Source organism: Canis lupus, chromosome 29, assembly GCF_048164855.1.
Source record: "Canis lupus baileyi chromosome 29, mCanLup2.hap1, whole genome shotgun sequence".
Classification (NCBI taxonomy): Eukaryota; Metazoa; Chordata; class Mammalia; order Carnivora; family Canidae; genus Canis; species Canis lupus.
Genome location: NC_132866.1, coordinates 41,119,085 through 41,146,245, shown reverse-complemented (window position 1 = coordinate 41,146,245; position 27,161 = coordinate 41,119,085). Strand labels below are relative to the sequence as shown.

General features: G+C 44.6%; 1 protein-coding gene across 1 annotated transcript in view; it reads right to left on the bottom strand.

Moving 5' to 3' along the window:
* The window catches only part of FRMPD2 (FERM and PDZ domain containing 2), a 102,647-nt gene that overhangs the window by 13,658 nt on the left and 61,828 nt on the right, over positions 1-27,161 (bottom strand). Inside the window, 12 exon segments of the mRNA XM_072806408.1 lie at positions 794-1,011; positions 2,883-3,030; positions 4,867-4,960; positions 5,825-5,910; positions 6,808-6,912; positions 10,372-10,577; positions 13,817-13,933; positions 14,022-14,129; positions 15,474-15,566; positions 16,614-16,714; positions 22,214-22,301; positions 22,304-22,396. Of these exon segments, the coding sequence (XP_072662509.1) occupies positions 794-1,011; positions 2,883-3,030; positions 4,867-4,960; positions 5,825-5,910; positions 6,808-6,912; positions 10,372-10,577; positions 13,817-13,933; positions 14,022-14,129; positions 15,474-15,566; positions 16,614-16,714; positions 22,214-22,301; positions 22,304-22,396 (1,457 nt within the window).

Below are 27,161 nucleotides of genomic sequence, written 5' to 3'. Positions count from 1 at the left end.
GAATAATTGCTCCTTCCTATATGCTTTTGGACTTGGGAGGGGTAGAGAGATAATTGCACCCACTGTTCCTAGCTCCAGGGCTCTACACTCTCCCTTGAGCTTCCCAACAACCAGATCACAGCCTTATTCAATTCTCCTCATATGACTCACTTTCAATCCAGGACCCTGACTGATATGCACAATATTCCATTGAGATACTGTGCTATAAACATTGAGAAGTGTCTACTTTTATTTTAAGTGGGATCCATGCAGGGCTTCAACTCACAACCCTGGTATCAAGACCTGAGTTGAGATCAAGAGTCAGATGCTTAACTGACTGAGCTACCCAGGTGCCCAGAGAAGTGTCCACTTTTTACTCTTTTTTAAATTACATTTTTTTTATCATATGTAAAAACTGGGACAACCGTTGTATGCAGGACAACCGATGTAACACTACACATCAAAATATAAATTTAATAGAAAAATGAGAAGAAGGGCAGAAAGGGACCCACTGTAGTCTCTTCAGCCCACACACCCACCTCCTAGAATGTTTGGAGGGCTTTAGTCAGCATACAGCTAGGGTTTGTCTTCAGTTTCATTATAAACCTAATTAGAAGCAAGGCTTACTCAAGGTTAGCTATTCAAGAACTGAGACAGAAAATTAAATGTGAGAATGTTCTACCAATTGCTTTCTTTGTATGATCCAGGTTCCAGGTATGCTTTCAAGAGGCCAAAGTACTCCTTATGGTGGGAGAACCTGAAAGAGGCATGGTTGGTGTCAGTGTGCATACATATGGGCTGCATGGTCTCCTACCTGGAAAACGAGGCCTTCTATAGGCCTTCCATTCACAGCCAGGATAATGTCACCAGCGGCAATGGTCCCATTCTCCTCAGCTGGCTGCCCCAGGAAGAGTCTCTTATTAATCCTCACAAGATCATTCTTGAGATGACTGTAGCTCTCTCTCTTCATCTGCACGAAGCTGAATCCCAAACCACTGGCATTTTTTTTCAGAGTGACTTCAAACTTTGGACCTGTGTTGTGGGAGGTGGACAAGATAAATTCCTTAGTAGATTCCCAATGAAATTAACTAGCCTTAAAATGTAAATGGTCAAATAGATGAATTATTTCTGTTTTACATAAAAAGATTTCATCTTGCTCATTTTTATGATAGAGTCCATTCCGATGCTAAGGGAAATAAAAGGCAAGCTGCAAATGTGAATCACATGTGTAATTTCAGTTCTCAAATAGCTACATTTTAAAAAGTATGAGGGAATAGGTAAAATAAACTTAACCATATAGTATATGTAACCAATATATCTATAATATGGCCATTTTAACAAGTAATCAATATGAAAAAGTATTGAGATATTTTGCATCCTTATGAACTAAGTCTTCAAAAATCAAATATATATTTTATCAATTTGGATTGGCTATATTCAAGTACTCAATAGCCATACATAGCAAGTAGCTGCCCTATTGGACAAAGCAATTATAGATAATCAGTAAGGTTTATGTGTAAATATATAGTTTATAGACATATACAATATGCCTATATCATTTAGTAAAACCTATATATATTCCTATTACTCCTTTATTTTTTTAAAAGATTTTATTTATTTGTTCATGAGAGACAGAGAGAGAGGGAGAGAAAAAGGCAGAGACACAGGCAGAGGGAGAAGCAGGCTCCATGCAGGGACCCCGATGTGGGACTTGATCCCGGGACCCCAGGATCATGTCCCTGGGCTGAAGGCAGGCACCAAACCACTGAGCCACCCAGGGATCCCGCCATTACTCCTTTAGAACCTCAATTGTCTTTAGTATATTTGAAACAAAATTTTGCATAATTAGACTGTGGAGAAAATTCTGGTCAACTCTGTCAAAATGTTTTAGCTGCTATTTTGTTTAGCCACGTGGACAGACCATAAAACAAAACAGCTGCCTCCAGGCAGCAAAGACGGACACTGCCCAGGAACCTCACTAGTCCAAGAAGAGGCCTCTGGGTCTCTCCTAGTCTGCCTTCCATTTGGCAATGAATCAATAGGACAGAGCACTGTCTCATAAACTTTAATTTGGGGTGAGAATGAAAGCATCTGAAGCTTTTAGTTCCAGGTATAACATATGACCAATTTCACCATCACTGCCATGAGACACTCCCCCCACCTCATTTGATAGTGAGTTTTTCGGAGGGCCTCTCTGGAGTGAGCACAGGAGCCACGAAAGAGGAAACAGACTTGTCTTATGCACGCGTGCCCCACTCCACCCAACCCTATCACTCATATGGCTACTGTGCATCCAACCTGACTCACATCTTCAGGAAAATCCCTAACAGGAGATTGAAAAATGATTAAGGTCCAAATCATGAAATACTAAGGGAGTACATGTTTTCCTAGCAAGAAACAATCACAGGGCAGTGCAGAGAGGCAACCCATCAGAAGATATGCCATGATGTCCCTGCAAATTGATGGAGAGTTACTGTTTTACATGATGATAAAAATAAGCTCTGAGCACCTTCCCCTCTCAGCCTGCCTGCCTCATCACATCCCAGATCTTTTGTGATGGATATCTTAGCTAAAATGTGGAGATTTGGTCAGAAAATGCCCGACCCTTTTGTTCCAATTTTATTCCTAAATATTTATACACTAGCATTCAGACAGCTGATTGAGAGACCTCAGAAGGCATGGAGGAGAATCATGCCTGGCAATCATTTTGGAAAAATGCATTTTTTCCCCGAAACTTATTCCATTAGATTGGTTTCCACCGCCAATCTGAATGCCAGCCGCATCATGCTCACTATCTTTTGAGAACCCAGAGGAAGCCTTCCTACCTTCCCTTTAGAGTTGAGAATTCAAAAGCCGCAGAGGATGACAAAACAATAGTAACACTCAATTCTCTCTCCTCTCACCATCTGTCACTGAGACACAGCCCGCGGGCCTGCCAGGCAAGGCTGTTGCCAAGGAAACCGCCATGCATTCATCTCCCATCCTGTCTTTAGCAAAAGGACACTGTTGGGCGGTCCTGAGGCCTCTTCTCTCTAAGACGAGTCTTGCAACCTGGAAGATGGGTGAACAAACTCCATTTGCACATGATATGGCAACCAGGAGGCTCTCCCTTTACCCTGCAAGTGCTTCTTAAATTTCTGATACTTCCAATAGCAGCTTCATTTGAATCTCAAATTAAAATCTCCAATCTAACCCACTTGTTGGGATCCATAGCCATATTTTCAACTATCTGTTGGACAAACGTTCCTGGAGGTAACACATGTAGCTCCATTTCAATGCATTCAAGGCCAAATTCATCTTCCCCTCTCTCACCCTCACTATCCACTCTTTGTTCTGCCTAAAACATTCCTCCCCTTGTATCTGCTTTCTCAGAACATGGAACCACCTCTCAACTAACCTCCCAGTGGCCACACCTGCCAGGATACAGCTCGCCCCCTTCTCCAGCCCGCCCTACAGCTCTCCAAATGCCTAGTTCCTAAGACTTGCCTGTTCACCATCAGAAACGTCTTCCCCAGGACTCCCCCTCCTCCATTCCCTCTCCTACTGTCAGTGCCCAGCAGGACTGTGACAAGCTCTAGTTAACCTGGCTTCCTGGGCCATAGCTCCTCCTCCTCAGGCCATTCCCCCCATTGTTACACATGGTTTGATCTAAGACACAAACTGAACATGCAACACTCTTGATCAAAAGTCTCTAATGTTTCCCATCACCTAGAATCCAACTCCTGGCAGGTATCCCAGACCTATGCCAATCTGACCTCCCACTTTCTTTTGGTTTGATTTCCCACCCTTCTTCCCCACACACTCTTGTTACACAAAGCTTACTTCAGGAACCAGTGGCTAGATATCACCTGGACGCTTTTTAGAAATATTAAGCTTCCATTCAGGGGACTTGGGCCTGCTAACGTCCTTCTGTTGCCATTGTCATTCAGCACCAAGCCCATGATCCCAGAGCAACAATTCCTACCTGTCATCACTGCCAGCAAGTTTCTGGCAGCAAGCAAGAAGAATCTTCTCTAATCAGGTTCATTAGCAAAAGTCTAAGGAACAGCAAGTACTAATAAATTATGACTCTGTTCTCAAGATAGGTCAACCAAGGTGGCCAGTATGAGTCAATTTCACTGCGAACCAGAAGACTGCTTTGGGAAAGGAAGCAAACAGGGGCCCTCCTGCTCCCTCATTTTGCCAGAAGGGCCCACAGGAGTCCTTTCCATCTCTGCCAATTCCCCAGTTACCTAGAGGGCAATGCCAGCTCTGTGGTTTAGGACACTGAAGCATGAAAAGGCTCCAACCCTCAAGCCAGAGAACTGAACGCAGCATGGTAACATCCAGATGTTGCTTGGGCATCACGTAGAATAAGGAGTCTATAAGGGGTCAATGCCTTCAGTTCTGAGTTTTACTTCACTGCGATAAGAATACCGGGACAATATGACCTGAATTTCCCAGGGAGATGGGACTAGCATGAACTGGAGAGATGGTGTCAGCAAGTACAAAGGCCAGCTGGTGACAGGGCCTGAGAGCAGATGGAAGCATTGGTCAGTTTGGGCTGGAGCAGAGAGTGTTAAGGGGCAGCCAGAGCCAGGTGGGAGATGTCGCTCCACCATATCATCTCTGTTCAGCTGTCTGATTTCAGAACCTAGGCAAGTGGAAAGCTAGCTTTTCAAGGCTCTTTGCAGGGGACAAGGTATTCTTCTTGGAGAATCTGTCTACTTCCTCCTGGCTTTCACATCACCATAGAAAAGTGAAGAAGTAAAAGAGAAAATAAGACAAAGAAGAAAGTCTTGTTTTGTTACCTCCCCATCTGCCTCCCACCCAGAGGCAACCACAGCTTCTGATGTTGTCCCGGAAAGCTCTGGAAGGAAGGACAGCTCCCACTAATGCGGCACTCACCTGCCCAGAATCCTTGAGGCACTGCACAGCCTGCTTGTGGGTGAGGCCACACAGACCCACTTCATGCACCTGCAAGAGCCGGTCACCTGGAAGGGGGACAGAAGTCATTTCTCCAAGCTCTGGAGGCTGTAAAAATGACTGTTCCTGAAAGTCCCTGCCCAGCACTCTTCCATGCAGCCTCAAAGGGGAACAGGAAGCAGAGTTGTGAGGATCCCCAACGGGGCCTGGCTGCCAGCCACCTCTCTGAACACCTTTATAGATCAATGACACAGAAATTTCTATTATTGGTTCACAGAGGGGTTGAGCCAACTCTGTATAACTAAATCCTTTCTCCTATTTTCCTGTGAAACCATTTTTGAAAGCACTTTCAAGTCACTTAGGGGTAATATTTATATCTCCAGGATTTTTTTTACATTTCAAAACAGGCCAGAAAGACCTGGTTGATGCTAGGAACAAGAGAATTCTTGAGAAAATAGAGATAACTAAGATCCTGGGTGCCCTTTCTAGCTCAACTTGCCATTTTGGAGAGCAATAAAAATCACCCCCTTGCTTCAGAGCAGAGGACATGAGGAAAGGCAGAGAGGAGACTTGTCATTGTCCTCTATGGATACTAAAGTGGGGATCATCAATGCACACTCTGCCCTCCACAGGAAGCACTACTTTCTCCCTTGAAGGCCAAACAGCAACAAGCTTATTTAAAATCACATATTTTAGAATCACCTTATGCTCCCCAGTGTGCCACTACAAATATTTCATCCCCTTGTTAACTTATCATGGAGGTAGGCCAGGTTGAGTCAGCCCCTTTCCCAGGTGAGGAAACCAAGACTTGGAGAGGCAATCATTTGCACAAATTCTAGGGTGGGAGTGAGGTAAGCCCTGGAGGCTGTAGCTCCCAGGCCAGGGCTCATCACACCACAGAATGCAGTTCCCAACATGACTCCATCCCTCATCCCACTGGATCTGTCCTTCCTTGGCAGCTGGCCCTCCAGGAACAATGGATTTCATGTAAATACCTCCATAGGGCACACTTGTGTTAATGCCACCCTGGAAAACACAATGAAAGTGTCACCACCTGTCTGCTCCCTCCTGACAGAGCCTCCCTAATCTCCCAAAGAAATCCCCCATCTGGCTACCCAGATCTATCCCATTACCTCATCTCCATGTGACACCTCATATATTCACTTGTTTGTTCAGACTACATTGTCTGCTGTGCAACAAGGTTAGATGTCCATAAGGAGTATAACAACACAGCTGGCATGAGGGAGCTGTGCTGCTTCCAGCCTAGCAGCAGCCTGTAGCAGGTGCTCAGAAATCCAAGTCACATCAATGCACCATATGGTCTCTCCCTAAGCAGCAAGCAGCATAGGTATAGATACAGTCACAGGCCCAGAGGCTGGCCTGGCAGGTCCTATACGCTTGAGTCTTGGTTTGTAGATACAATCCTAGAATGAACTACAATTTTATTATTCCTGTACAGTTTTTTCCCTTTCTCCTCCAAGGTCTGCAGATAAGCTCAGAAACCAATGCAAAGTGGCCATCTTGAACTCTGGTCTGACCAATTTGACTATTCTGCCCTTGGAAGCAGGAATATTAGGCTACACTGTGACCCTTCTCTGAATGACCATGGATCACCTCACTCACCTTTGTCTTATGTCCCTGCAGTCTCACTCTGCTGCCCTTTCTTTGTTGTGCAGTATAACCACAGAACCAAGACCCATCACCCAATCCCACCCACACTGCTTGGAGTGCCCAAGTCTGTCCTGCACCTCCCAGTTTGCCTCTGTCCCCCACAGAGGCCCCATTGACTTTCTTGGCTCCCTACTCCCCATGTGCTGCTTGAGCACATTACCAGAGGTTGCCATATGAATGGGATGCCCACAAAGGCTCCAGATGAACATTTTTACAACTGTGTACTTCCCAATCTTGCCTAATAATTCTTACAGTCACACTGAATCCAAGTGTCCCATCTTCTTTAACAAGTTTCACAAAGTAGATTTCATTGGCATTGATTTCTGAAGGTGGTGGAGGACAAGAAGAGCCAGCACCCTGCCCCTGAAAAACAAATGAAAATAAAGAAGGCATGAAGATACTTGCCCTCCATAAGCAGATAGCAACTCTTCATTCTTGTCAGCATTGCATTACAGAAAGAAGCATGAGTTTCAGGGCTCAACAGGGATCATTCCCAGCTTTATCAGCTCCTCCCTATATGATCTTGGACCAGTCCCTTGGTCTCTCCACCCTTGGTTTCCCAATCCACAGAAAATGCCCTTCTCAATGTGACTGTGAATCATACCCAACACAGAGCAGGGCGCAATAAATGTAGTTACCCTCCTGTTTCCACTCAGGATGTAAATATCACTTGGAGAACTAAAGCAATCTAGGCACTTCTTGGTAGCTTCACACATGACACCAGCTAAGTGATGTTCGATACCAAATACACAGCAGCTTCTTGAGCAGAAGACAACCTCAGGAGGAACTCCAGTCATCCCTAGCAAGAGTAGCTGCACTGGGGCTCTACTTAACAGTGGTTGAATACCTGACAGAAGGACAGAAGACAAGAATTATCTACCACATGGCAGGAATTTAGCTCAGTGTTATAACAATAACCATGGGTGATTTGTTTATTCATTCATCCAATCATGCAACAACATTAATTGAGCACTGGTTATATGTCAGGCATTGTGCAAGTTGAGGGAACAGCATTGGTAAGACAGACCTGCCCCTACTGAACTACTGTTTAGTGGGGGAGAAACTATTAACGAACTGTGGCCAGAAGATGGAGCTGTGAGTACTCCCAGCCTTCTGTCTTATCCCCCCCAACTCCCCCCCTCCCCCACCCCCGCCCCGTCTGCTTAGTGCTTCCTGGTTCACCATATTGGAAAATACCATTAATACAATAGGAAGTGCTCGCTTCGGCAGCACATATACTAATACAATAGGAAAATAAACAGACTGAAGTAAACTAGAAAATTATCAACCCAACAGAAGAGGTTCCAAAGAGATTTGTATAGAACCAATGAAACTCCAACTGTTCCAGAGACACTCCACACTGCACAGTCTTGCAAGGTGTTTTGCCCAAACTTTAAAATTCAAAGAGTAAAGCAACCACTGAGGTTGAAGTCCAAAGTGGGAGTGTAAACTCACCTATCCCACAGAAAGTTACTTGCACACAAAGCTGATCCCGTGGCCCAAAAGAGCCTGGCTTAAAAAAAAAAAAAAAAAAAAAAAAAAAAGAGCCTGGCTTGTATAGGTTCTACAGCCTGTGCCACGGTCAGCTGTGGCTTTGGAACACCACTGCTCCCTTCAACTGCTCACCAAAAATCAGCTCATGGGTTCATACAACCTCAGAGGCCCCAACTTGAATCCCTCTTGGCCCTGCTTCCTGTCAAGGGGGGGAGCGCCTTCTGAAGTACAGCCCCCCGGGTGAAGGCTTCTGTTCTGGAGTCCAACTTGTTGGATTCAAATCCCAGCCCTGCCTCTTACTCCTTGAGAGACTTTGGGTTTGTTCCTTTCCTCTCTGTGCCTCAGGCACCCCACCTGCCAAAAGAGTTGATGATGATAATAATGATTGTATAGGCTTGTAATGAAGCTTGTGTGACAGAACACATGTAGGTTACTCAGGATGCTGCCTGACACATGGTTACTCTCCCAATAAATGTCCATTGTTAGGAGTATTCTCTTGCTGACCCGTCATCCTGCTCTTCAAGGGGTACACATCCAGCTGAGCCCATGGCCAATTAGGAAGGAGCTAACATTCCTGGAGCACTGCTGCGAGGCCCTTCTATCTCCACAGCTCTGTGGACCGACACTATCTCTACTCACAAAGGATAAAAATGAGGTGGAGAGAGGTGGGATAACTCGCCTGTTTCAGTCCCAGCAAGAAAGCAAAAGTGTACACGCTCAACCTGGGCCACGGAGGAGAGTTTATATGAGGAGGCCTGCTTTCAGAGATGTTGGCATTTAAAGAAACCTATAAGAACAGCCAGGCACCCTGGGGCTAGAAACAGTAGGTGCTATTCCCTTCTCTGAGCCTGAGAAGTGAGAGGAGGAAGTGGCTGATGAAATCTAGAGAGTAGTTCTAAGGCAAAGAGCACATGATAGGAGCTGTGCTTTCAGGAGAGGGACATAACCTATCTGAGCACAGGTAGAGAGTGACAATATTGTCCTCACTCACCCCCAAATGCTGGCTGCCACCATGGTATGAAATAATAGCAAATATATATATTGGCCTCTCTTCACTTCCTGGCATAGAACTCTCTTTACCCTTGTAATTTCCTAAGTCTTAAGAGACTAGGAGCATCTCTTGCTCTAATATCTGGTCTTTGACTCTAGTTCCTGACACAGAGCTCTCAAATCCCTTGGAATTTCTTGGATTATGGTCTTTTCTTCTAAAGAGGTAGCTCTTGGTGGGTTTCTGGATAGCTTCAGTATGGGGGCTAGTTACGAGAAAGACCAAGTCATGATTCAAAGCTTGGAACTTTCCACTTCACCCCACTCCCCATCCACAGAGGAGAAGAGAGGCGAGGGAGATTAAATTATTAATTTAATAATTATCCATCATGCCCATGTGATAAAGTTTCCATAAAAATACCAAAAGCATGGGGTCCAGAGAGCTTCTGGGTTGGTGAACATATATATGTGCTGGGAGAATGGCATACCTCAACTCCACAGGGACAGAAGTCCTGAACTCAGGACCATTCTAGACCTTGCCCCTATGCATCTCTTCATTGACTGTTCATTTGTACCCCTTAAAACATCCTTTATAATAAATGGGAAGTAACAAGAAACGGTTTTTCCTGGATTCTATGAGCTGCTTTAGGAAATTATCAAACCCACGGAGGGGACATGGGAACCTTCAATTTGTAGCTAACTTCAGACAAGGTAACCTGGGGACCTACTACTTATCATTGGCATCTCATACAGAGGCATTCTTGTGGGGACTGAGTGTAGTGTCACAAAACCTGTGAGATCTGGTGCTAATTCCACTCAGTTGCCGACAAAATTCCTTCTGGGGTGAAAATTGCAATGGTGTCAGAGGTGTGGTGAGTGGGGTCCACCCTCTATCCCAAAGCTGGCCTTGTCTTCTTCTTCACTGCTGTTATCAAGAGCAAAGCCCTTGAGTTGCAGCTCAAGGACCAACTACAGACCAAGAATATGTGGGATGTCTGTCCATTCATTGCCCTTGGTGGCAACCAATGTTATTACCAGTAACAATTATAATCAGTGGCTGAGGACACTGGAGGTTCAAACACTGAGTCCTACGACCCAAGCACTGCACTAAGAGCTTTGCCTTTTCCCCTTAATTTTCTTCTCAAAAACTACGCAATGCAGGCATTTATTTCTATTTGCATATGAGAAAGCTGAGCATCAGATGGATTAAATACATTCTGTCTAGCTGGCATGGCAAAGAGAGAGCAAAGAGGTACCTTGGAGCCAGGACTGTTGGGCTCTGCACCCTGTTCTCTTTCCTCCAAATTCTAGAGAATGAACCAAAGAGATGACTACCTTTAATGGCAGAGGAGGAAGCTGAAGCCTCTCCCTGGGCAGTAAGCTCTGAGTCTGAACCACTTCAAGCTCTTCAGAATTTTTCCCCCGGTCTTGTGTGTGTGACAAGGAACTTCCCTGGTGCCCATTGCTCAGGCTGTCTGTAGAGAAGACTCCAGAATTGGCCATGTTATTCTTTTCCTTCCCTGGAGTATTTCCACAGATACCTATAAAAACAAGCTAATAAGTCAACAGCTTGGCAAGGCTGGTATCTCAGTGTACATGGGATTTTCCTCCAATGACAGAGAGACCTTTTATGGCTGCTGGGAATGATGTGAGTTTAGCACCTCAGGAAGGATAATGCATGTAGAATAGAGAAAAGGAAGATTCTGGGTGTGATTTAGAAACCTAAGTAGAGGTTTGTGACCTAACTATGAAAACATAGGAGCAGCTGGAGAGTTAATAATGCCAGCTCTATCTTATTAATTTCTTGTCAGGTGATGGCAATATACACACACATGCACATGTACATGCACAAGCACACACATTTTATATGTATATATCTTCCCGTCTTTTCAACACATCCATCAGGAATGTGTTATTACACTTCAAATATGAGAAAGCAGAGTCAAAAGGATTAAGTAGCTTGCCCGGGATCTCACAGCCAGCATGTGGTAGTGAGCCCTTACATTCAGCCTCTTCCAGAAATCCCAATGAGCACAGCAGTAATCAACATGTGATCCAAAGACCAACATGTTAGGTCCTTTGGGGAGGACTTGGTAATAACAAGATGGTGGACTCCTTGTGGGCAAAGGCTGAGCCACTGATTCCTATTTACCCCATGTCTGACCCCTGACCTGGCACAGAACAAGGGAAAGAACATGAGGTTGTGAATCAATAGGTAAAACCTGGGGCAAGGTACCTAACATTTCTGGACCTCAGTTTCCTTTGAATGAAAGTAGAGATTATATCAGCTACCTCTTGGGGTGTGTAAGGCTTAGAAATTACATATGAGAAAGAGAGAGATTTTACATGCAGAGAGAGAGAGAGAGATAAAGAGAAATTAGCTTAGTACATAGTAGAGCTCCAATAAAGGTATTTACTATTAATATGCTAACATTAGCTGTCTAACAAATGTACATGGGAGGAAGGCTGAATAGTCTGATTTTCTTTAGATACATATATAGAACATACAAGTAAGTTTACTTGTGATACTAACTCATTAGCACCCACTCACACATTGAATGAACTGTAATTTAATGAATTAGATTAGAAGTTATCCAAGCCTAAAAGTATTCAAGAGGGAATGGTGGGGCCACCGTTCCATAATGCCTTATTCCTAGAGACCTCATTCACAGATTCTACCATCATTGCCCTTCTGACAATGTTGGAAGCATCTGTTCATTTTCTTCCATACCCTCCATGAGAGATGAGGATGGAACTTATGATTGAATTAAAAAGTCAAGCTGTACGTGAGCCTGCCTCATGGAAGTACAAACTAGGAGACCTTCTCTGGGGAATGAAAACTCAATCTGTCACAGAGAGTGATGGCTGCCTATGATGCGAATGTTATCTGTCCTATCTCTGACCTCCAGTCTAGAGCACCTGCCCAAACAGCAAGCTAACCAGATAGAAATTCACAGTAGTGAAGCCTTTGCAGCTGTGCAAGGAACCCCAGCTGCGGTAAGGCAGACTTACCAACAGGTAACTGGGGCCCTGGGTGGAAAGACATGTATTCACAGGCATTATGAGATGCTCATTGTCCAGAATTCTAGTGTGAAACTTGTTTGAGCCTTGCAGACTCTGGGTGCCAGTTTTTGACACCTTCCAACACCACGGCCAGCCTTAAAGGACTCTGAATCAATCCCAACTCTGCTGCATTATTTCCTGACAACAAAAGTTGGTTTCATTCCTCCTCTCTGTCCTATTTCTGTGTAAAATATGGAGGGAATTAAAAAAAAAAAAGGGATCCCTGGGTGGCGCAGCGGTTTAGCGCCTGCCTTTGGCCCAGGGCGCGATACTGGAGACCCGGGATCGAATCCCACATCGGGCTCCCGGTGCATGGAGCCTGTTTCTCCCTCTGCTTATGTCTCTGCCTCTCTCTCTCTCTGTGTGACTATCATAAATAAATAAAAATTAAAAAAATAATAAAAAAATAAAATATGGAGGGAAATGCAAGAAAGGCTAAAATATTATGGGAAGAACAGTGACAGTGTTGGGAAATCCAACAGAGACCATGAACTGGGACTGGTGTTTTTCAAGAGCTAGGGCCAAACCGCTGAGTCAGCTCCAACCACAGGATGGAAGTCACATGACCAAGGCTCCAGCTTTGCCACCTCCCATCCCCTGTGGCTTCTGTCCAGGGACAGCCGTGACACCAGGGGAAAACATCTGGCCATGGTGTAAAACATGTGCAAGAGTAAGAGATTGTGCATGGTTTTCAGAGGACAAGGCAAATGGGGTGCCTACATTTAAGACCTACAAAATGTTGGCTGGTGTGATGTGAAGCATTTCTGTACATAAGGGGAAATTGTTCAGACAACCCAGAATGTGAGAAAGAAATCCAGAAGCTTGGATTTACAGGCAGTCTGTGGTTCAATCACAGGATCATTCAACCAAAACTCAGTGGTGATTCCAGGTAACTGGGAAGGAACAGAATGTTAACATCCCCCATTACTCCCTTTATTTTTTCTTTTAAGATTTTTTTTTTTTTTGAGATGGGGGTCACAGAGAGAGACAGACAGACAGAATCCCAAGCGGACTCCACCCTGAGTGTGGAGCCTGACAGGGACCCAATCTCACCACCCTGAGATCATGACCTGAGCGGAAACAAAGAGTTGGATGCTCAACCAACTGCACCATCCAGGTGCCCCACATCCCCCATTACTTCTACCCTCATCCCTGAACCTGCTTCAAATAAACATAACCGTATTATTTTTTATATGGGCAACTGTTGAGCTCTCCTATTTACCTAAAGGATAAATAAAAACATCTTTTAAAAACACTTTATTCTTTTGGATGATCTCCAACAGGCCAAGTCTTAACCAGGTAAGACCAAGAACTGCTCTCCAGTCTCCTCCCCAGCTGATTGCTACATCCAAGCCCCAACTCTGTAAAACCCTGGAGCAGCCACTTTCCATAAGGACTTGGGTGACAAAAACAATGTCCTCCATGTCATGCAAGAAAAGTGGACAGAAAAACACACAATGGCCGTACTGGTCATATCTGATAATGAATTGGAGTAGGCTGCTCCAATCAGGCAGAGCAAGCAGCAGTAGGGTCCATTCTGCCTGTAAAACTGCAGAGCTTATTGTTTTGTGTTACAGCAGTGCTTCTTTGCAAGCCACCACCATGAAAAAAGCAACATCAAACCTACATAAACTTAAAGATCTAGTACCTCCCGGTAATGACAAACTTCTGAAAGTAGAGGAGGTTCTCCAGCTTCTGAACACAGGTGAGGACATACCTTTTGACTGAGAAATGATTAATTCTATGCTGTCAGGAGAATTCTGAATCATTCTAACAGCCATGTCGAACGTGAAACCCTCCAGACTGATGTGATTCAAGGCTAGTATCTGCCCTCCTAGAACAATAAAACATCTTAATAATGCCATCAAGGAAAGAAAGAGCAGCTCCTCAAGGCAATGTCTTTGGCAATTTAAAAGACATACCTGGTTTGAGCTTTTTAGCTTTTGCAGCTGGTCCTCCAGGTATAATAGAGGATACAAAGATGCCAGGGTCAACTTTGCCAACCTCTTCTCCCTCGTTAATGACAAAGCCTGTAATCCAATGATATTTAATAAGATAATACTTGGTGAATTTTGTAGCCCAGAGAGGTTAGGTTATTTGCTTGAGATCACACAGCTACCAAGTGGCACTGCTGATGTTTGTAGCTAAGCCCTCTGATTCTCAAACAGCTCTCTCCACTCTGTGAGACACATAGAGAAAAGAAAGCTGATTGCCCTCACCCCTCCAACTAGTAAGCACGGCTAAACTAGGAACACAGCCCGTCAATGTGTACTGGGTTTTGCCCCAGTAGATAATCAGAATAGGAAAGAGACTTTTCTTTTTGAGTCTAGCTAACACACAATGTTATATTAGTTTCAGGAGCAGAGCACAGTGATCAACAAGTTCACACATTATGCTGTGCTCGCCATGTGTGTAGCTGCCATCTGTCTCCATACATCACTCTTACAATGTCGTTAACTGTATTCCTTGTGTTGTGCCTCTCATTCCCCTGACGGTTCATGCCATAACTGGAAACCTGTATCTCCCACTCTTCGTCACCCATTTTGCCCAATCCCCTACCTCCCTCCCCTCTAGAACCATCAATTTGCTCTCCATATTTATGGGTCTGATGTTGCTTTTTGTTTATTCATTTCTTTTATATTCCACATATAAATGAAATCATATGATATTTGTGTTTCTCGGTCTGACTTCTTTCACTTAGCATAAGACCCTCTAGGTCCCTCCACACTTTTCCAAATGGCTTGATCTTATCCAGAAAGAGATTATTTTTAATAGAGTATCTTGTCTCATTGTTTTGTTTCTTGTGTGGTTTTTCAGGGCCTTAAAATGTAATAAACAATAAAGATCTGAAAAAGATTGACTGCTCCCTCCCATAACTAAGAATCTAAGTATATAGAGAAAGGTTGTTGCATGGTATTAGGATAAAAAGTCTCTTTCTTTTTTGAGAGAGAGAGAAAGAAGGGGAGGGGTAGACAGAGAGAAAGAAAGAATCTTAAGTAGACTCCACGCCTAGTGTGGAACCTGACATGGGGCTTGATCTCATGACCCCAAGATCATGATCTGAGCTGAAATCAAGAGTTGGATGTTTAACTGACTGAGACATCCAGGCACCCCTAACAAGTTTTTTTCTGTCTTGTACTTAGATTATCAAGCTATAAATCCCCAAATCTTACCAGGCTTTAAAGGAAAACTTTGCCCTCAAAATCCCACTATTTCATAGGGACACTTAAAGGAAACTAAAGAAGTGATCCCTGAAAAAGACAGGTGGGGGAGAGTCAGGAGAGGGCAGTAAAAAAGCCAAAAAGAGGACCAGGACATGCCTCCCTTCTGCCTGGATTGAGAGACTGTGTCTCATCTGCCAGAAACCGTCTTACCAAAACCATGATGTGGGTCCTGGTTCAGTGTCACATGCACGATTTCTCATTCTGGTTCAGCTCTAAAGCCCTTTCTCCTGTTATTTTGTGGCCCTAGAGGTGAAACAAAGCCCCAAGTTGTGCTTTCCCCCCAAATTATCTGAGACCTAATACAAAAGGGGTAAACAGTATTTTACATATGCATGTGCTTATGCACACACAATACTGGGAATGAACATACACTTCTGATCCCCATCACTGGGTCAGCATGCTTGCTTTGGCAGCAGATACACCCTCACTGGGTCAGTGTTGGCTCATCAAGAACAGAGATGAGAGTGGGGGCAAGGAGACATGGTGCTCGTTTTCTATACAACTTACCATAGCTAATTTTTTCTGCATTGGTCTTAGGTCAAGACCAAATTTGAGCAGAGATGTACTTGTGGGCAGTGAAAAGTAAAACTAAGGTGAAAGTACAGAGTTAGGATAGCAAAGCCTTCCTCTCTTGAGTCTCTAATACTCAGAGGCAACATGGCCCCGTATATCAGCAAAAGGCACCTGCAGGATTTCCCCCAGAGCTGAAGTCTTGAATCAGAGCTTAAGTCAGAGCATTCCAGGCTCTCCACATCTCTGCTCCCCCAAGGACCACAGCAGACCCTGGTACAGTTCATGGTACAGAGCACCCTGGTGGTGTTCCAGAGCCAATCCCCAGGCCTAAGGCTTATAAATATTTTATCTAGTTCTGGAATCTTTCTATCTTTCCTTTCCCTATGGTCTTCCCCAGGGGATGTATGACAGAGGAGAGTACTGCCTTCCCTGTATCTGGTGGATAGTGAGAGGTGATATTCTGGGTCCATGAAGATTGTAACTGAAGTGAATGGCACATTTCTGGCCACATCACTCCATAGCAGGCACTCCTCATGCTGGACCAGAGCTCTGAGGATCTTCACCTGTAATATACTATAGATCCACATGCCCAGCCCAAGCCAAAGGTGGACCACAAGGGCTCTTCCTGACCATAAATCATTTTGAAATTAATTTAAAAATCAAGAAGATTGTGATTATTACTGGGAAGGCAGAATGAAGTAGTGGCAAAAGTTTTCAAGTAAGCATCAAAGGTAAGGTTTCCTTTTTTCCAAACCTGGCCCATGCCCTGGCCCATACCCCTGTGCACGCTCTCAGCAGGTGATCCAGAGACGGGGTCACAAGTCGGTGGCTTCTGGGTCAAACAGACAGTCTCCAACTGCTCCTGATCTGCACAAGGGCTGCAGGAAAAGGCCACAAGATGAGAAAAGGTGACTCTAAGGAGCAACTTTCTGGCATTTCTGAGTCTGGATGGCAGCTTGGGAAGGCATCCTCGGGAAGGCAGCCTCATGCCCTGTCAGCCAGCAGACCCATCAACAGACTCCACCATAGGCTGACTCGGTTGTCAGGAGTGTACTGGGAAGAATACCTTTGGGGTCTTTCTGTCTCAGAAGGGACCCTAGAGTCCCCTGAGCTTCCTGGAAACTTCCCACTGTCCTCTCCTTAGAGTTGGACATGCACCCTTCTAAACCTCCTTTGCCTTAACCAGAAGATAGGAATAATATTCTTATTTCCCACACTTGTGAAATGATGATAAACACTTGGCTCCAAAACAAGGTAGTAAGGATGACGCACCAATGCTTTCGATTTTTATTGTCTGCTTCTGTTTTTAATCGGGCTGGGCATGCTCCAGCACCCCCAGGATGATGGACCCTGTGGCCTCCACAGAGTGACTCACCTGCTTGATCCCTGTGGGCATTTGAGTTGGCCATCCCCTAATCATACCAAGCTTAGAACAAGAACCTTTCATGCAGGCATGCAGATGGCCTTTGCTGAGCCAGTATTCTAGTGAACAAAGAATACTCTATGCCCTAGGAGAAAAATGAATTCAGTGTGGCACTGCCCCAGCCCCCAGGATCAGCTGTGCCCAAGAGAAGCTACCCTGCAGGATGAACAAAATGGAGAGTGAGAAGGAAGCATAGATGCACAGCCACCTGGGTTCAGAGACCTGGAAAAAGCCAGCATTGGGCCTTATCTGAAGGAAGGAAGGCCAGGAAAGCCAACCATCTGAACAGATGTGGCCCTCTATCACCCAGACTGGCCCTAAGCTCAGTGAATTCATGCCCGTCCCACTGCTTCAGGTGGCCAGACGAAGGTGAGGATGTGAGTACGGGCAGCTTCCCACAGAGTATCGCCCTGTTCCCTTGGATAGATGTTGCCAAGTGCTCTCGGTACGGAACCTGGCACTGTTCAGAGGGGACAGAGCTGAAAAGGAAAGAACAAAAGTGAAGGGGGAGAGAAAGTGAGTGCAGAGGTGAAGGGCAAGCACAGAGCCATTCTTCAGAGTTTGGAAATGAGGCCTCAATCTGACTTGGCTCCTTCTTATACCCTGCATTTGAGCAAATGCAACCCTAGGTGCACCTAGCAGGTGTCAGGCCCTGGTCTGGTAAGGCACTGACAGAAAAGGTGGGTCAGATGTGGGCTCTGCCTTCTGGGATCTTCCTGGCCTGCTACAGGATGGGGGGTTGGAGCCTTTTATGCCAGGGACAAGTGCCCAGGTGACCAGAGTGCCCAGGCACAGGAGAATGCCCCTAGGTCTAGAGCAGGGTGACAGTAGTCCTGAGGGGCCAAGAGAGGATATGAGGACAATGTGGCATTTGGGAGGGCCTTTGGAGAAAGAGAGGCCTTTCATTCCCCAGGTTCCTGTGGCCTACCTGATCTGGCCACACACGCCATTCCTGCTTGAAAAGGATTAGGAGTGGCATTTACCACCAGTAACAAAAGGACAAATTCTGTATGATTCCACCCAATTGAGGCAGTTAGAGGAGTTGAATTCATAGTAACAGAAGGTGGAATAGTGGTCCTAGGGTCTCAGGGAAGAGGGTGGGAGTTATTTAATACACAGAGTTTCAGTTTTGCAAGACGAAAAGAGTTCTGGAGATAGCACAACAATGTGAATGTACTTCTGAACCATGTACTTAAAAATGGTTGGGCTGGGGAATTTTATGTGATGTGCATGTTACTGCAAACCTAAAGAAAAAAAACAGCCATTTCCTAGAAGCCTCCACATGCTCCCTTCAAAGCTGAAGAAAAATCAGGCAAGCTACTGTTCTCTGGAAGTTGACTGATTAACAAGCAGATGGGTAAACACCTGTGGATGTCGAGGAGAAGGGCACGGGTGGCATGTCTAAATGGAGCCAGTAATAGCAAGGAGCCACCTCTTTGCAGGGAAGTCGGGAAAGTTCTCACATGAGAGGCAACGTGGAATGGGGGTGAGGCAGGGGTTGTACGGCAGGGTTGGCACCCCACTGACATCCATGTTCTAAGGGGTGCTGAGTAATTAACTCAGGAATGGTGCTGGGGATGGAGTCCTTACCCATCAGTGTTAAGGCCTGCATGCAGTCCTTCCTGTCCTGGCTCCGGCCACCAAGCCACATGATCCAGGCTCCAAGCCAACAGCACAACCTGTTCCTGCCCAGACAGGCTCCTTATCACCACTGTGAGTCCCATGAGGCAGAGACTGTGTCCGTCCTGCTCACCACTGCATCCTCAGCCTGTAGCCCAGGGCTGGCACAGAGCAACCAACTTTTCTAGCAACACTAACTGGACCTTTACTCACAGCATTCTCCCCTCCTTCTCACTGGGCCCCAACCTCCTAGCAGTCCTGACCTGGCATCACAGGCCCCTTTCCCAAGCCCCTAACTAGGAAATAACCTTACTCTCAAGGGAACAATAACTTGTATCTGTGCCTGCTTTAAAGGTTTAACCCACTCTATCGCAGACCCTACAGACTTCACAGACCCCCAGAGGGTCTGTGTTCCTTCCATGTCCCCAAAAATGAGGGGAAGAGGACCAACATCAGGACACTGACCACAGACCCAGCCCATGTTCAGTGTTTCCTAACACTGTTTAATTCCCACAGCTGTCCAGGGGCTGTCATCACCACTGACAAGTGAGGAAACTGAGGCACATGTCAGCTCACTTGGTCAAGTTCGCACAGCAGTTGCTGGTTTAGCAGGTATCAGCAGTGCACTTCAACCAGACAGTGAGCTGGCTCCAATACCTCCAGTACCCTGTCTGAAGGGGATCTTCAGCTGAGTCATCTTTGTACCAGACACAGCAGACATGCTAAACATCTCATCTGTGCCACAGAGCCGGACAGAGCCAGATGAACATCAGCCTGTGGCCCAGCTCAGGCTCTGGCCACAACAATGGTGAGCAGGTCTACGTGAGCTCAGGCTCAGCCCATACTGACAACGTCCAGTATGGTCCTCTTTCTGGACTAGAGGCTCTTGTACATCTTGGGTGCCCTCCTCCCCGACTATCCCCACCTTGCTTAAAAGTGCAGGAGAATTTGGGCCTCCCACAGATAACATTCCAGCAGAGAGGGGCTAGGACTCAGTACTTATGTGTCCACTTGCCTGTCCTTCAGACAGACAATTCTGGGAGGCCTTCTGTACACTTCTCATTGGAATACAGCCCCGGTTACCCACACCAACTACTTCAATGGCACTGCCCTCAGCGTCAGAGAGGGAGGGCAAGGTGTAAGATGGCTCCTGGCTAAGTGCAGAGACTGACGTGGGGCTCAGTCCCATGACCATGAGCTCATGACCTGCCCTGAAACCAAGAGTCAGATGCCGAACAGACTGAGCCACAGTCTGCCCTCCTTTTTAAAATTTTCCCTCCCTGTCTCTCTCCCTGCTCCCTCCTGCTTCCTGGCACCACCTCCACAGAACCACCTGCACCCAGTCATTGTCTCAAGCTGTGCTTCTGGGGACCTTCCAGACAGTCAAGGACTCAATTTCCCTTTCCATGCAAGGGTTATTAGTAACCTCTGAAGTGATATATCAAGGGTTCTGAAAATTTGGCATTTGTAAACTAAAATTAGAGTAGTAGCAGGATTTACTGAAGACTCTAATTCAGCTTTCTATAGAGAAGGCCAGCTGCCCTGCAATGCTGTTAAGCCCCCACTGTGTGAGCCCATTGGCAAATCACTGGAAGCCCATCACCTCAAGAAAGATCCTTTGCAGTCAGCACGTTCTCGAGGTGGCCTTGAGCCAGGCACAGCTTCTTCAGGCTTATAAAGTGTTGTAAAGTACTGTTAATCTGAGCGACAGATTTAAAATGGCCACAAATTGGGGCACCTGGCAGCTCAGCCAGTTAAGCATCTGCCTTTGGCTCAGGTCATGATTTCAGGGTCCTGAGATTCAGGGTTCAGAGCCCCACATCAGGCCCCATGCTCTGCTCTCCCTCTGCCTGCTGGTCCCCCTGCTTGTGTTCTCTCTCTCTCAAATAAATAAAATCTTTTAAAATAAATATTATGTAATTAATTAATTAAAATGGCCACAAATTCTTTGACACTCCTACATCAAGAGATGGAGTCTATTTCTGCTACCCTTGAATCTGTGCTGACCTGTGAGAAATTTGACCAAAAGAATATGGCCAAAGTGTCATTGTGTCAGCTCCAGGCCCAGCCTTTAAGAAAATTGACAGCCTCACCTTAAGCCCTCAGAGCCCTGAGCCACCAGGTTGAAGCCTGACTACCTGGCTGGGAGCACCATGTGGTCCCAGAGGCCACACAGAGTGAAAGGTGCTCAGCAGAACTCAACGTCCCAGCTTATCCCTACCAAGGGGCCACACGTATAAGAAAAGCCATCTTGGGGCCTCCAGACCAGTTCTGCTGAACACCATGGAGTGACCCCAGACAATGACACATGCAGTAGAAGAATCACCCAGCTAAGGTCTGCCTGAATTTCTATCCCAGAAAACTGTGAAAGAGAATAACAAAATGGTTGATGTTTTAATGAAGCCACTGTGCTTTAGAGTCATTTGTTACACAATGATATGACACCAACAGTCTTGCTCCACCATTGCTGATGTCGTTTGCAGTGCATGGTGAGGCATATTTGCATCAACAGAATTTGGGGCAATAATCTTCTAAGGATTACTTTGAGATGCATAATATTTATACATATAAGAGAATTATAGGTAAGCTACAGACAGACAGACATCACAGCTCAGATGAATTACCCATACACCCTCTTGCTGAAGCAAAAGTATAATTCATTCCAAAAAACAGCTCCTCCAGTAACCTTCATTGGTCACATGCTGCCTGTGAATCTGTGCTATTTATATAACTTGCAATGTAAGTGTAATCCAATTTCTAGGCTATTTTTAAGTTTGTGAATCCATGTGTTATAATGTAAAGTTGTGTTTAGAAGCTCATTATTTTCACTTACAAATCAAATTCCAAGCACTCCATCAGTAGAGAAAGCAGCATAATGTAGAGATTAGGAGTGTGGACTCCAGGGCCAGCTGCATGTGCTCAAATCCCAAACTCTCCATTTCTTTCCTGGTACAGCTGGGAGATGATAGAAACCACTTCGCAGGGTGGCAAGAGTAAAATCAATTGATGTGTGTAAGTGCTGGGAACAGTTCCTGGCTCATGATAAGACTTACTAGGCTTATTACGACTTCTTTGTTTTGTCCTCTTCGGTTTCGTACCATCACCTAGTTCTTTCTCCACCATTGGGGGATGGGATGTCTGCCCTGCAGACTTCAGCATAGACTTTGCCCATAGACCGCCTCCAGGAAATCTCTATGGAATTAGTTGTTAGTGAATGAATGTATCCTTCCCTTAGACATCTGACATCCTTTAAACAATTTCTTCAGGTATGGAATGCTCCAGAGCGCCAAGTACAAGATGGTTTGGGCTCAGAGAATGGATGTGTCAAACCCACCTGCCTCGGATTCCCTGTGCCATAGCCTCCTTGGTGGTTTCCACAGCGAAGTTATCCAGCAACGTGGGCAGTGGGCCCCCTGCGGTCACCGCAGCCTGGGTGTGGGTGCGAACGGCGTATTTTCTGAGCTCGACAGTTTCTGAATCCAAGTGAGAGGCTTGGATTGCACACATTTATCATGGCCTGAAATTTGGGAGAAAAACATGAGCAACATAAATACATACAAGTATGATGCTGGATCTATCACTCTTGAAACAACAAGGCATCACAGACTCCAGGTTCTATTGCTGCTCTTCTTTCTCCACAATTTGTCCTCAGGCTGACTGAGGGGATGCTTGCAATTAGTCCTGAGGATGCCAAACCTTCCTAATTAGCACACAGTAATGAAAGCAACCTCAGAAACACAAAAAGGGAAAGGAAATGCTCTCCTTCCCCCTGTAGTTGAGGGTCCTCAGCCACGATTTTGATGGGTATTAACATTCACTGCAATGTCACAATAAAACTTATAGAAAGAGTCTTGTAGAAAATTCACTGCTGCCACCCATCCTGCTCACTGCCTTTTCAAAACCATCCTCATAAGCATTGTAACAAATGAATCTTCAAATTACCTGGGCTCCAAGATTAAGCTCTGGCCTATAGAATATAATCTTTAACCTCTATACAGTTTAATTTCCCTGGTAATAATTATTTAAGATCCACATTCTGAAGTATGAATACATATCAGATGTATTGAGTCTCCTAGCCCCTAGAAGGGGAAGAACTTCCCCTTCTCCTTCATGCAGAAAGATATAATAAATGGCTCTAATGACGTCCCTAACTCGAGATCATGCATGTAAGTGATTCCCACCACTTCACTATTCATGTCATTCATAAGAAATTGAGATTTGATTGACAGAGTCCTTAAATTAACTAGGCTTTATAAAGCCTAGTTTGTATTGTGAAAAAGGAAAATGATGACTAAATTCTGGCCATCTGCTCTCTGCTAAAACTGAGAAGGAAAAAAAAAGTGTTCTGGCACGTGGTGCTTCTATGGTTCTGGCTTTGTCTGTGTGTATGTGTATGTAAAGCATGGTGAAGTCCTTCCACTTCCAGGGTGTCCATGAGCATTTATATGCTCAAGTAGAAACCCCTTCTTTACAACAGTGTCTGGTCCATTGCCAGGTTTGTTCCCACTAAAAAAGGTAGCCTTTCAAAAATACTTTTTGAGAACTTTTTGTGTCTATGAAGCATTTTTGGTACTATCACTCATACACAGTGGGCAAAAAAAGACAACTTAAGCAATTTGAATATGACCTACAGCTTTTTATATGAGTTGTATAGTATCTTACACCAGAGCTTGGACCCTTTAGACACAAAGCAACAACAACAGTAACATTAACACCAACAACTCATATATGCTGAATGTGTATTATGTGCTAGGCACAGAGGTAAGTGTGTTATCTATATGGTCTCCTTTAAACCTCACAATGACCCTGTTGGGATAGATACTATTATACCTATGTTATAGAGGAGGAACTTGAGGCTAAGAGAGCTAGTAATTTTCTCAAGGTCCTATGGCTTGTAGGTGGTAAAGCAGAACCTGTTCTCAAGTCAGCTGACAACACAGTCTGTACTAGAAATGAAGGTGCCCAGGACACAAAGACAAAGACAGCAGTATGGGAGATTCATCCAAGACATGCCCAGCCTTCTGATCACCAGGGCCCAAAGGGACAGTGATCTCAGGCTTAATTACGGACCTGAGACATCTTTGAGATATTTTTCTCAGCCTGAAAGAAAGCATGCAGTATAGCTGGAAAGCAAAGTGGAAGACTCAAGGCAAGACATATGTCAAGGTTCAGGCCAAACTGGGGAGAGTCTGACATGCCATCCTAGAAGTCCTCACTTGTCCCTGCAGATGGCAGAAAGCCCCCTGCAAATTTTCAGTGGAAGAACACGATCATATTGGTGCTTTTAAAAGGTTAATTTGAAGGCTGAGCACAAGACAATTATGGGGACATGACTGCCAATGGCAAGCCCATTTGAGAGCCCTTAGTAAGAGGCAGAATGTGACAGGAGGAGGCAGGTTCAGACCCCCCACCCCTCCACTCAGTTTCTTGCAGAGTGGTTGAGTGGTCTCAGTTGAACAAGACAAAGATCATGGTGGAGAAGTTTGTATGGAAGCATGAGATCAACTGTAGACATGCTGAGTCTGAGGACCGTATGGGGCCATGAGATGGACATGGCCAGTTCTTAGGTGGTGCAATCACTGAAAATAGTGTCTGCAGAAAGAGTTTCTAATATGAAGAAATTTTTTTAAAGGCAAAGAAAAATTATCTAATTTTTCCAAAGAAGATATGCAAGTGACCAACAGGCAAATGAAAATATCAATATCACTAATCAGAGAAATGCAAATGAAAACCACAATTAGATGCCACACCTGTCCAAATGGCTACTATCAAAAAGACAAGACACCACGAGCATCAGCGAGGATATGGGGAAAAGGGAATGCTTGTGCATTGTTAGTGGGAATGTCAATTGGTGCAATCACTATGGAAAACAGTATAGAGGTTCCTCAAAAAATTGAAAAAGAACTACCATATGATCCAGAAATTCCACTCCTGTGACCTACCTGAAGGAAATCAAAACACTACATTGAAGAGATCTCTGCACCTTCAATAGGCAAGACATGGAAACAACCCAAGTGTCCATCAACATGTGAGTGGAAAAGGAAATGCACATGTGTATATAACACATGTATTATACTTTTTAGCCATAAAAAAGAAGGAAATCTTGCCATTTGAGACAACATGGATGGACTCTAAGGGTATTATTCTAAGTGAAGTAAATCAGACAAACCGATATTGTATATTTTCATCATATGCCAAATCTAAAAAGCTGAACTCATAAAAGCAGAGAAGAGAATGGTAGTTGCCATAGCCAGGGGCAGGGTGGGAAAATGGAGGGATGTTGGTTAAAGAGTACAAACGCCAAGCTGTAAGATGAATAAGTTCTGGAGATCTGATATACAGCATGGTGAGTATAGTTAATAATATTGTATTACATCCTTGAAAGTTGTTAAGGGAGTGGATTTTAAATGTCATCACCACAAAAACAATTATAATTATGGCAGGGACTGGAGGTGTTAACTATCTTATTGTGGTAATCATTTTGCAGTGTATATAGGTGTATCAAACCATCATACTGCACACCTTACTTATATACATATGTCACTAATAATTCAATAAAGCTAGAAAAAATAAAGGAAAATAGCATCACATTAACCCAGCCCAAAAAAGAAAAACTGTGAAATAATCCTTTTAATATCAATGTTATATTCCTGAAAACTCTTATGAAGGTAGAATTTGGAGTATGAGAAAACAGTAATATGAGCAAAGCTGGCTTAGAAGGACTAGTTTCACAAGTGAGCCTGCAGACCTTTATAAATATTTTACATTCACTTGTATCAGGCAATAAAAGTAATATTGATGATGTTTCACATTGTATCTTAGCAATAGCAGGTAAAATACAGTTAATTTACATTCATTATCTCCAGCTCCCTGCAAACACCCTAAAACTGCCACTATGTGATTTCAATGAAATATTTATAATTTATTTGGGTATGCTGCAAATCATATGTCCCCTTTTTCTGTGTTTGGTTCTGCATCCAAATGCTCAGCAATTTTGTTTCCTGACTGATCCTCGTCCCAGGCTCCCAGAACCCAGTGTTCACTGTCCCCTCTTCCCCCATGAACCAGCTAGCACTGAACAAAACCCCCACAAGCAGAAGCTGCTGTTACTACTACACAGACTTAGTGAACATGGGACACAGAGCTAGAAACATCTCATGTACTGTTCCTCTAAAGCCACCAGACACCAGTGTGCTCACCTAAGAACACCGAGGTTCAGGGAAAGGAAGTGAGTTGCCCCAAGTCATGCAGCTAGTAAACTCTACTGCTCTGAGTCTACTGGGCTCCAGGGCCACATTCCAAGCAAGGGGGTCTCAAACTTTTCTGTGCATCAAAATCACTTGGGTTCCTTTTCAAATGCAGATGTATTCAGTAGGTCTGTATGGTGCCTGAGGTTTCGTATCTCTAGCAAGCTCTGGAGTGATGCACATGCAGAGACCACTGTTTGAATATGAACGCTGAAACCACTCTATTAAATTGTTCTCTTTTCTAACTAAAGAAAAAATAATGCTTAGAGATCAACGGCAACTATGATCAATCCAATGCTCAGTGCCAAACCTCTCTAGTCCTAGAGTCCCTGTTCTGGTAGGATAAAGGCTGTACTGCAGAGTGAAGTTCTTAGGCACCAGCCTCAGGGGGAGACAGGTTCAAACCTCAGCCCCAGCACCTCCCAGCTAGCCTGTTACTTAACCTCCTCAGTAATGCTGGTGCCTGCCTCGTTGGGCTGCCTGACAAGCGCAGTTTAAGGAAACAACGTATTATGAGCATAAATGAGATAATTCATAGAAGGGCTTAGAGTACCTCCTGGTACTAATAAGAGTAATAAATAGTTCCTTAGTGCTTCTTAAAAACTCAAGAAGTATTAACTAGTGTTCTGTGATGTGTAGCTTCATCCGACCTAGTAGTCTCTTTCCTAATTAAAGCAATATTACATGTACATTGTTGAATGTTTGGTAAATCCTGAAAACGACACAAAGGAGAAAACAATCATGCCTGTGTGCCTGTGTGCCTGTGTGCCTGACCCACAAAGGTAACAATAAACCTATGAAGGTACTCTGGGGAGGTTCATTTCCATATTCTTCCTTTTCTGTTTCATAACATGTTAAAACCAACCAAGTTACTATCCTGGCGCTTAGGTTGGTGCTTTCCAGCGCAGGAGATACATGGGGCCATTTACATTTAAATATGTTAGTTAAAATTAATGAAATAAAAAATGTAGTTCCTCAGTTCTATTTGCCACCTTTCAAGTGCTCAGTAGGTACATACTGGTAGTGACACCCATA